This window comes from Drosophila pseudoobscura, chromosome X, assembly GCF_009870125.1.
Source record: "Drosophila pseudoobscura strain MV-25-SWS-2005 chromosome X, UCI_Dpse_MV25, whole genome shotgun sequence".
Lineage (NCBI taxonomy): Eukaryota > Metazoa > Arthropoda > Insecta > Diptera > Drosophilidae > Drosophila > Drosophila pseudoobscura.
This window is the reverse complement of record NC_046683.1, coordinates 46572553-46583114: the sequence shown is the minus strand read 5'-3', so window position 1 is coordinate 46583114 and position 10562 is coordinate 46572553. Positions and strand designations below refer to the sequence as shown.

At 51.0% G+C, this 10562-nt stretch overlaps 4 protein-coding genes across 4 annotated transcripts; 2 read left to right on the top strand and 2 right to left on the bottom strand.

The window, feature by feature from the left end:
- Window positions 1-873: 873 nt before the first annotated feature.
- LOC4813705 (uncharacterized) lies at window positions 874-3119 on the top strand. Its single transcript, XM_001353441.4, has 3 exons — window positions 874-986; window positions 2600-2758; window positions 2833-3119. Exons 2-3 carry the CDS (start codon window positions 2600-2602, stop codon window positions 3004-3006), a joined length of 333 nt encoding a protein of 110 aa, XP_001353477.1. The 5' UTR covers window positions 874-986; the 3' UTR covers window positions 3007-3119.
- Window positions 993-2704, top strand: LOC6900514 (tRNA (guanine(37)-N1)-methyltransferase). The gene is made up of 2 exons (XM_002134867.3): window positions 993-2523; window positions 2600-2704. Exon 1 carries the CDS (start codon window positions 1124-1126, stop codon window positions 2519-2521), a length of 1398 nt encoding a protein of 465 aa, XP_002134903.3. The 5' UTR covers window positions 993-1123; the 3' UTR covers window positions 2522-2523; window positions 2600-2704.
- LOC4813822 (uncharacterized) lies at window positions 3042-3957 on the bottom strand. Its single transcript, XM_001353440.4, has one exon. The coding sequence runs from the start codon at window positions 3924-3926 to the stop codon at window positions 3117-3119; it is 810 nt and encodes a 269-aa protein (XP_001353476.3). The 5' UTR covers window positions 3927-3957; the 3' UTR covers window positions 3042-3116.
- A 300-nt stretch (window positions 3958-4257) lies between these two features.
- On the bottom strand, window positions 4258-10223 carry MnM (myomesin and myosin binding protein). Its single transcript, XM_001353439.4, has 4 exons — window positions 9829-10223; window positions 8682-9445; window positions 7184-8609; window positions 4258-7118 (listed from the first exon to the last, which is right to left on the bottom strand). Exons 1-4 carry the CDS (start codon window positions 9905-9907, stop codon window positions 5005-5007), a joined length of 4383 nt encoding a protein of 1460 aa, XP_001353475.4. The 5' UTR covers window positions 9908-10223; the 3' UTR covers window positions 4258-5004.
- Between the last annotated feature and the right edge of the window lie 339 nt (window positions 10224-10562).

Genomic DNA, 10562 nt, shown 5'->3' with positions numbered 1-10562 from the left:
ACCCTATTTAAGCCAGGGTTAAGTTATTAAGCTATTGAGCTTTGGGCAAAACTCGGTTTTTTTATATAGCATAAGACTAGGGGCTTAGTGGTAGCAACATGCTCTGCACAGTTCAGTGAACTATTACCACTAGTAACAGCAAAAACTAGCTGATCAAAAATTAATCTTTGGCGCGTTGAAATTGTGGCTCAGGGAAAAAAGTGCAAAACACAAACTCCTGCATTACGAGTAATGTAGTAGAGCTTCGATTTGTCCACCTGGAGAAACAGCACTCTGGCTGTCCAGAGTGCTGCCTGTATTTTTTGCACCTCCAGGACCTACCATCCAAGTACCAGGCGATAGCACTCGAATCCCTGGTGGCACCGAAACCCATCTGAATTGCACCTAAAACAGAATTTTGACATTAATTAGAAGAATAGGGTACACAAATTCAATACTCCATAAATATGTAGTTCATATGTACCATAACTGTAGTTAGCGTGTAGTTACCATGTCCGAGAATAGCCATTTTTGTTGATCTTTTTTCTAAACCTTATTTTAGACACAATAAAATAAAATAGTGTACTTGAAATTATCCATTCACGTAGAAAATTGATTCATCAATCGGACAAAATTCTATGTTTAGTGCGGAGTATTCTAACTAGTTGGCAACATCAAACAGAATATGAAAATCGACGAATATGATTTCCGATCATGGACAGAGAACGATTAACCCCTTGTAGAACCCAGTGGGTATTAATATATACGGTTCCAAAATTACGAAACTTGAAGAGTTTTAATGCACTTCCGTTTTCTTTTTTTAGCAAGGAGGCAGAATGGATCTATAAGAAGAATTTGCAAACAGAATTGTTTTCCGCTGTTTGACTCAAGTTGTTCACCTGTTTAAATTGAGGGGTGTAAGATGGGTTAAACTCATTTTTTTCATTGATTGAAAGTTTGTTTGGATTTGTTTACTAATTACATCCAGTTTAGCAATACTTTAAAAGGTATTTTGAAAGAATTTGTGCATTTACAGGGCTTTGCAAAAGAGCTGAACAGCTGGGAAAAATAAAAACACCATAAAAACTAACATTAAACGCACTAAACACACAGCCTTTAAAACACAGAGGGCACACGTGCTTAGATGATTTTTGTGCCGCGGCTGGAGGTACCAAAAATAACGATTATATCCACCCGTTTACGTCACTACTTTCGAAACATGAACTGTTCCGAGCTGCTGCCGCCCGCCTCGGTGAGGGGGATGCGGGAGCTCCAGCGTGCGGAGTTCCAAAAGCGTGTGCAAGTTCCCCAACTGCGGGTGCCCGAGCAGCAGGTGCAACGTGTAATCCCTCTGGTCAAGAAATTCCTGCTCAAAATGGAGCACATGCATCCAGTGCGCGCTGTGGACAAGTCGCGGGAGATACTACTGCACCCCATGCCTATAAAAGCCTGGGAATCCCTTCCCACAGAAGATCTTCAGAAGCAGCAGGTCACGCAGGAGAACTTCAGCTTTGTCGAACTTGAGTTGAACTACGAGAACTGGAGCGCCAACGAAATCCTAAAAAGTGTGCTCCCAGAGGAGGAGGAGGGAATGACATCCTACTCGCGAATCGGACACATCGTGCATCTGAACCTGCGCGACCACCTCCTGCCGTACAAGCAGCTCATAGGGGAAGTGCTGCGCGACAAGCTTCCGAACTGCCGCACGGTAGTCAATAAAGCGTCTTCCATAGACAATACGTACCGAAACTTCCAGCTGGAGCTTATATGCGGAGAAGCCGAGTACCAAGTGGAGACCAAGGAGAATGGCATTCCTTTCGAGTTTGATTTCTCCAAGGTTTACTGGAACCCCCGCCTATCTACCGAGCACGAGCGCATTGTTAAACTGCTCCAGCCAGGAGACGTTCTCTACGATGTGTTTGCCGGCGTGGGGCCGTTCAGCGTGCCGGCGGCGAAGAAGCGCTGCCATGTCCTGGCTAACGATCTGAACCCCGTCAGTTTCCACTGGCTGCAGCACAACGCGAAACGGAACAAGTGCCTTTCTAACATCAAAATGTCCAACAAAGATGGAAGAGAGTTTATTTTGAAGGAACTGCGGGCGGACCTGCTGCAACGACTGCGTTTGACGGACACATCTTCGTATGCCACTCACATAACAATGAATCTCCCAGCCATGGCTGTGGAATTCCTGGATGCGTTTCGCGGCCTCTACACAGACAACGAGCTAGCTGATATCTCCGATGCTGTTGTCTTCCCCACTGTTCACGTATATTCGTTCGCCAAGGGCGAGAATACCAAAGCATTAGTGAGGGCGCAGGTGGAACAGAATCTGGCTTCCACACTGGACGAGAAACAGCTTCAGGGCATTAGCTTTGTGCGTAATGTAGCGCCAAATAAGGACATGTACAGGGTATCCTTTAAACTTACGCGGCATTTGCTAACCACGCCAAAGGAAGCCGAAGCCAATAACGTACGCAAGCGGTGCGCGGAGGATGAGAAAGTTGATCCTGAGGTGGCGGCAACAAAAGTGAAATGTGTTTAAAAGTTGTGTTTTTACAATAAAGTTTCCTTAAAAAAGGCGAAGTAAACAAACAGCGTCTCTTCCTTTGAATACTTGCAGATGGGTCGCAACAAGGCCAATAACAAGAAGGTTGCTCCTGCAGCGAAGCCGAAGACACCGCTAAACAAATCAAAGAAAGCCAAGAATCTATTCAAAGTGGCCGACAACAGGAAGGGCAAGGGCAAGAAGCCCAAAGAAGTGCAGGGCAATCTAAAGCAGGTGAGTGGAGGATTCACATGTTGGCTAGTACAGCATCCAAAGGATACCATCTTCAATCAATGCCAATATTCCAGATCAAGGAATCTGTCAAGGCCAAGCAGGAGAAGGTGGATGCCACTCTCAAGACATTGCATAAGGATATGGTGGTCAAGAAGCCGAAGCCAGCCGTGTTCCCCATCAAGAACAAGAGGAAGCCAGCTGCCAATACCGAGAAGGTGTCCGACACTTTGGGCAAACTTAAGTTCTAAGGACCGCCCAATGATTTAGATGTAGTTAGTTCCCATTCATTGTTAAAGGCCTCGGCCGAATGTTGCTAGTGCAAAGATCATACAAATATACGATAGATATATTGACCACTCTAGACAACTGGGAGTGCTCCCACTGGAGCTCCGTTTCCCGGAGGGATCACAGCAGATGGAATCGTTGTGGGAGGTGCTGGCGTCGAGGTTGGTGCAGCAGTTGCTGCAGTGGTTGTTGGATTGACAGCAACATTCCATCCGAAGAGCTCGCGTATAATTCCATCCAACTGAGCCGTGTCGATGCCCGCCTGCGTCAGGTCCGCCACAACCTGCACAGTACCCGGCAAAGCCAACCAGCGTTCGTAGACCACTCGCAGAGCCTGGAGTCTTGACCAGAACTGGGAAAAGATGCCCGGTTGCAACAGTTTGGCGTCGATGTGGGCTCGAATCGCATATTGGGGAAAGTAGAGCTGCGCCTCGTTCAGAAATCCCTGCCAGCCGAAAACGGTGCCAGACCAGTAGGGGAAGCGGTTGAACAAAGTGACGGCTAGCTCCTGCTCCTCAATCTCAAAGGCGCCGCCTGATGCCACCAGCTGCTGGTCGACCCACTGTAGGAATAGGATGAGCTCGGGCTGCGAGAGCAGACGCCAGCGGGCCGTGAAGCCAGCGTTGCTGTTGATAATCCGCACGAAGGCTTGGAACTGAGCATCGTTGATCAGGTACCGCGCCAGCAGCTGATTCAGAGGCTTGAACTGAATCAGACGTGTAATCTCATCCAGATCCCGGGCGAGGGTTGGAGGCGGCGGCGGAGGAGCCACGGGGTAAGGCTGCAGGAATTCTCCTCCAGCTGGTTGTTGTGCCAGCGGCCATTGGGCAAGTGATCCGGTGCCAAGGGCCAAGAAGAAGAGCAACCCCAGAGTAATAGCCATGGCTGTATAGCTACGACTGGATGCCAGCCAACCGAAAGTAGCTACCTTTTATACAATTAGTACTCGCATATCCATATCATATCCCACTTATCTGCTGATAGCGGCCTCCCGGAATTTGTCGCAGCATCTTTGCTGACAGTTGTCGTCATCTGATAAGCCCCCTATTCGATCTGTTTATAGTATCACTCGGATAGTAATCCCTCGAGGAAGTCTGAGTCCGGGATAAACAGGGAGAGCAAACAAGACAAGACCAAAACAAAGACCAAATTGAGAATAACTTAACCCCAGATACTCGTACATCTCTATGGGGCGATGAATACTCGCAGGCGAATTTTAGTTTGGTTTGGCCTAAGCTTTATTTCCAAAATCACCAACAATGCAGATTGACGACAAAGAACCGCAAACGAACACTTCATAACATGAGGGGCACAAAATGAAACATAAATACATACATATGTACATATGTAGAATTTATGGTCGAATAGGTCTTCAATGAACAACCCTAACAAACACACACTCATCATTTTTAAAAGAAAAGGAAAATAGTCGAGCTTCGGGAACCGAAGAATGAAATATCCTTGCAAATTGAAAAGTAGGGTCCCATGCAATTACAATTTTTTACCATTCTTCAGAGACGGCATTTTATAAGACGATTGTCATTAATTGGTTAAAAAAAACTCAAGTCTTTTCCCACAGCGGACACACTTTTGATACACATCGTATAACTCGATGCATATACACAGCAGGTAGACGGACCTGGTTAAGTGATAAACTTATCTTCAAGGTTATTAAATTATTAGTACCAGCGAATCTTCATTGGAGAAACGGTGGGAAAGTCAACAATGAATCATTTCAATGATGTACCAAGCCTTTTCGACCTACTTTGGACAGAATTCGGAATAGATTTGCAAGGACTCTTGACGTATACAGCATATTGAGTACGAGGCTCGGCTCGGCTCTGACGAGGATTCTTTGATATTCCGTAACAGAACTTTAGCTTAAGATACATAAATAAGTCGACATTAATAAAAACTAGCTTAATCGATAAACGCATGTGAGGATGACCAAGACCAGAGGATCAGGTCTCGTCGTTGCCCTTGCGACGCAACCAGGTGGGTATATAGCCCCTTACGGCTTCGCCCAGTTGGCGGTAAATGATCAGCCCCAGAATTGGCAGGACCAGTCTCGCGTCCTTGAACAAGTATACATAACAGGCAACCAGGAAGAGAACCAGATCCGTACAGTAGCTGAGAGCCGAGCGGACCTTCTCGTGCGTATGCTCCTCCGATTGGAGCACCGCCAGTGCGGACGCTCTCTCCAGAAGATCCCGCTCGGCGCTTGACAGAACCAAGGCCGTCTGTGAGGTCCTCTCTACTGCCAGAGCCAGGCTTCCCGTAGCTGGTGGTGGGGGTCTATTGAGCGAGGTGTCGCGAGACCGAGTGCTGGACGGAACCCGCCGCTTAATCACCCGCTTTACCTTTACGAGACGCGTTCGTCCCCGGGCATCGGGACGAGCCTCGACCGTCTCGCTCATGACGCTCTCACTCTCCGCCTCCGTCTTGTTCCTTGTTTTCAGAGGGGGCACCACTAGGATAGTCGGGTACTCCGGCTCCTCCTCCTCCTTCTGCCTTTGAGTCTGCTGCTCGCTCTCCTCCCGCACTAACTCATCTTTGTCGCGTGATTTGTGATACGCCAGATTACTGGACGCATCACGGACATGTACCAGCTGCTCCCTCTCCGAGATGGACAGACGCCGCTCCCGACTGACTACTGGGGGTGCCAACAGCATGTCGTCGTTGGTCTTGCTAGCCAGCCGCCTCCTGTGTTCCTCCGTGTTTGACATGGATCCCTCATCCTCGTCAGTTTCGGCTGCTGCCTTGGCGGCGGCCCGCTTCAGCTCCTCGCGGTCCAAGTAGAGTGGCGTGTGGTATTTGTGGGAGCTGCCCACCTCCCGGACTAGGTCGCTGTAGTGATCGACGGCGGCATGGGCCTCCTCCTGCATGAGGCGCTCGGCCTCTAGGCGACGTAGTTCCTCTTCCTCCTTGGCCCTGCGTTTGACCTCCAAATCAGCCGCAATGGCAGCGGCATTGGTTTTCTCCAGAGGATTCGATATCTCCTCGTTGGCTTCAGTGTTCTTCTCGGTGGCGGATCGCTTGTCGCGACTAAAGAACGACTTTATGCCTTTGGCCAGGTCCATCTTTAGGCTGCTCGTACTGGGATTGGGCGCAGCATTTGGTACGGATGGCTGTGGGATGGCTGCAACTCCCACTGCGGAGGTGGCTGTGGATCCATTGCCATTTCCAGGCAAGGATGGACTGTTGGGTGGGCTCACCGGCTGCTCCACATGCTCGTTGGACGAGCGTTTAAGGATCGGCTTGGGGACAAAGTCTGGACTGGGCAGAGGCATAGGGCGGTTGAGCACAACAGCTGCCTGCTCCGGTGTGGGGGCGCGATATGGTGTAAAGGTGCCAGCGCCCATGTTCCGAGGATGGTACGTCTCCAGATCGCGGGGACTGGGCGAGCGAGTGCGAGCCAGCAGTTCCATCTTGAACTTCTCAATGGAGTCCTGCTCCGAGGAGGCAGTGCTCTCGGTGTAGTCGGATCCCAGATCGTAGCTAGACTGCTGTTTACCCTGTGCTGGATAGTCCTCATCCATCTCCATATTCATGTCTTCACTGTCTTCTGCTGTGCTCTCGGTCCGCTCTTCTTCGTCAAGCTCTTCGTGTTCCCGGATGCGCTGCTGTTCCTCGCCCGAAATCTGTCCCGTAGTGTGCGTGCGTGAGAGGCTGCTCAGATCGTTGACATTCTCCCTTGAGTCCCACTTTCGACCCATGCTAACCATGTCCGCTGATTGCCGACGCAGTTCGCTCCTCCGCTCGAACGAAACGCGCTCTGCCTCTGAAATGGAGCCCAGGCGCTTGCGGAGATTAGCCGGCGGAACAGGCGCCTGCGTACTGCTTGCTATTCTGTCCTGGGAGGCCTTTCTCGACTTGGCGGCTTGCTCCAGCTCTACCGCCTCATAGAATCTCGCCATTGCTCGCTCGTAGAGCAGCTCGGTGGAGCTCACGGACCGGCGCAGCGGGAAGGTGGTATGCAGGTTGTTGAACTCCAGAAATGCCAGATCTGGTGCGGAGATGGATATGGGCGGTGGCTGTATGGCATCCTCCAGGTCTAGTTCGAAGGAATCTTGCTCTGTGGAAAGGACAAATGCAAAACTGGAATGTCTTGGACCATGGATGGGCTCTGGGTATACTTACTGTCCTTATCCTTGACCTTGCTGTTCTTGTCGAAGACGACGAGCATGAACTCGTTGCTAGTGTGCACCTCGTCGTGCTTGTCCGCAAACCTGGAGGTACGTCTCGGAACTGGAGAAGAGTCTGGTTTGGGCTTGTGTTTCGGTTTGGGGGACTCTTCCGGGACTGGAACTGGAAGCGGAGCTGTGGCTGTTGCTGTTGCTGTGGCTGGTGGTGGTGCACTGATCTCAATGGTGGGCAGCCTTTCGCCAATCACCGCACTAGCACTGGCAGCCACTGCCAATGCCAGGGTGGGTACGTTCCTCGCCGGACTCAGGGCCTGGCCCGAGAATCGTCTCACATTCTGGTTAACCCCCAGCTGGACAGGCTCCGCACTACGCTGCAGGGCTGGAGTTGACTTGATGGGCTCCGGTGGTGATGTTGGTTTCGTTTCGGAGTGTTGTCGATTCGTTGGCGGACTCAGACTTCGTTTTCGGTGGAGGACCGTTTTACCCGGCTTTTCCGCAGGCGGAGTGGGCAGGGGCTGTGGTTGGGGCTGCAGTGGGGACCTCTCTTTGGCCACAGCCGTGGGCTTGGTATTGAACAACTTGAGAGGTGAGCCAACTGGCGACTTCTGGGGCCTAGCCGGGGGCTCTGTCTTCTCGACCAGAGCGGTGGTGGTGATCAGCGTGAGGTTGAGCTTGTTATTGGATCCAGCCGCCGGCTTGGCCGACGAGTCGGCACTGCTCTGGGAGGGGCTCTTGCGGACGTCCATTCTTAGAGCCTGGTCCGAGGTGCCGTAGGACATTTCATGGTGCAGCTGCTCATTGTCGATGAGCTGAGGCTTTGGCTTGCGTTTGGCGTTTGGTGACTGCTTGGGCGACATGCCCGTCGCAGCATCTGCATGGGGACGTGGTGGAGAGAGCGTCTTGCGGCGTGGCGGTACTTGGACGACGTCCGACTTGGGCTTATCCTTCTCCTCGCCGGCAATTTTGGTGGCAGACTTGGGCTTGGTGATGCCACGCTTGGGATCGGGTATGAAGAGCAGCTCCGACTCCTCGGATGGCTCACTCAGGCCATAGGGGTTCTCAGCCTTGACGCGGAACTTGTACTCCGAGCCCTCTATCAGATCGTGTAGAGTGGTCGTCAGGGCCCGCGTGGTGGCGGCCTTTAGCCAGACGTTCCAGCCGATTCGAAAGTACTCCACAATGTAGTTGCCGATCTTGCAGCCGCCATCGTCCAGAGGTGCCGTCCAGGAGAGCGTTGCGGACTTGCCGAACGACATGTTCAGACGGGGAGCACCCGGGGCATTCGGCCGTGCCGTTACCGTGACCAGAAACGATGTGTTGTCTTCCCCCAGCTTGTTCCATGCACGCACCATGTATTCGCCACGGTCCTCCCGATGCACGTTGTCTATCTTGAGAAGCGAATTTTTCTCCGTATTGGTGACCTTCAGTAAGAACAAATAACGGCTTAAAAAATGCAGATTGAATATTCAAAAAATACGTGTATAGTAAAATACCTCGAATCGTCCACCAGGGGCAATCACTTCGCCCTCATGGAGCCAGCTAATGGCCGGCGGCGGCTGTCCGGCAATGCCGACCTTCAGACGCAGTACCTCGTCGGCTTCCACGATGAGTCCGTCCTCGTAGGTGCGTGGCAAACGAATCTTGGGTGGCGCCTGCACCATAAGCCTGGCTTTGGTCACCACGTGGCCAGCTCGGTTCGTTGCTGTGCACTTGATTTCGCCTTCGTCCGTCAGTGCCACTTGGTGGATGATCAGAACACTGGCATCGTTGTCGTTGACGATCTTGGTGCGTCGACTGCTGAAGATCTCATAGCCATCCTTGAACCAGTTGATCTCCGGCGGCGGTTCGCCCAGGATGCGCACCCGGAACTCGATCCGCTCGTCCTCCACCGCATCAGTGTCCAACAGCTCGTCGATAAAGCGGGGAACAGTTATCGCGTTGCGCTGGAGTGTAACCGTTAGGGGATCAGAGAGCTCGCTAGCGTCGGATCGTCCCACGATGTTCTCGGCAAAGCAGCGAAACTGGTATCGCCAGCCTGGCTCCAGTCCACTGATGCAGACATCGCACCGGGAGACAGGCGTGGGTGTGGCACGCACCCAATGCGGCGAGCCCATGCGACGGTGCTCCACCGTGTAGCCGGTGATTGGAGAGCCTCCGTCGAGTAGCGGACGATCCCAGCGCAGGTTGACCACATCGGGCTGCTGCTCCGAGAGCGACAGCGGCGTCAGTATGGGCCGACCAGGCGGAGAGGGTCGTTCTGAAAGCATAAGCAAGCATAAATGATGCACTGAAAACTGGTCCCTCTCTCAGTTTCTGCCGCCCGATGGCTCTCTTTCTCTCTGTCTTTAGCCGTAGCCGTAGCCACAGCCACAGCTGTAGCCGTAGCCGTAGTTTCGAAAACATTACTTTTGTCGTTTTGATTTTTTAGGCCAAACATTCACACAATCACGGACCAGACCAGACCACGGCAACCACTTGAGTGTGCGAGTCGCTATAAATAGACAAATTTCTAGCGCTCCCACCAGCTATGTGGGCTCCGTCTGCGCTGATTATAGCCCATCCGAATGCTTTCTATCGGACTAAATGGACTGGGATTGGGAATACTTTTGGATATGTTTTCGAAGTTACGCTAAAACTTGCCTGCAGACTTCCAGTGGACATTCTTCTTGGGTCGACCGCTCTGTGCATGGGCATGCAGCTTTCCCGGCTGATTTCCCATCTCGAGATGCTAAATATTTAACCTATTTGCAATTATTTGTGCATATATAGAAGTTTCTATATATAGACAGTCGAAATTAACTGAAGACACTCGCGGATCCGTCGCTTTAATTGAATGTTTTTCGACAAAACTCTCAACTGACGCCTCGATTGTAAATTCTAATAATGTAATTTTCGTAACATGAATTTGTTGATTGCAAGCGTTGCCATTTTTACGGCGCGTTAAATAATCCGTTCGTTAGTCAAGCATCTCCTCGATTCCACGACAGTGTGAGTGAATCGCGTAAGCTTTTTTCTGGGCGCTTTAAATGTCAACGACGAATAGCGATCAGTGTTGTCAGCGCCGCTGGGCTGGTCGTTTTCCAGCACTGCAAGCGCAGTGTTACGGTATATTACAGTATATTTAATAAGGTAGCCCCACACATTTTCGACACGTTAAATGAAGTTAGTGAAGCAAAATGAGCAAAGATTTAAAGCAAATTATAAACAGTGTTCACCAGCAAATGGTATCATGATCATGTATCACGTGTCATCTACCTTGTTTTGAGTGCTGGCACCAGCCATGCAGTTAATAGAAATAGTTGCATAAACAGAGATAGCCTTATGGGAAAATCATGCAGTGAGAGCGAGAGATATATGCGTCCAATTGGCTTTCG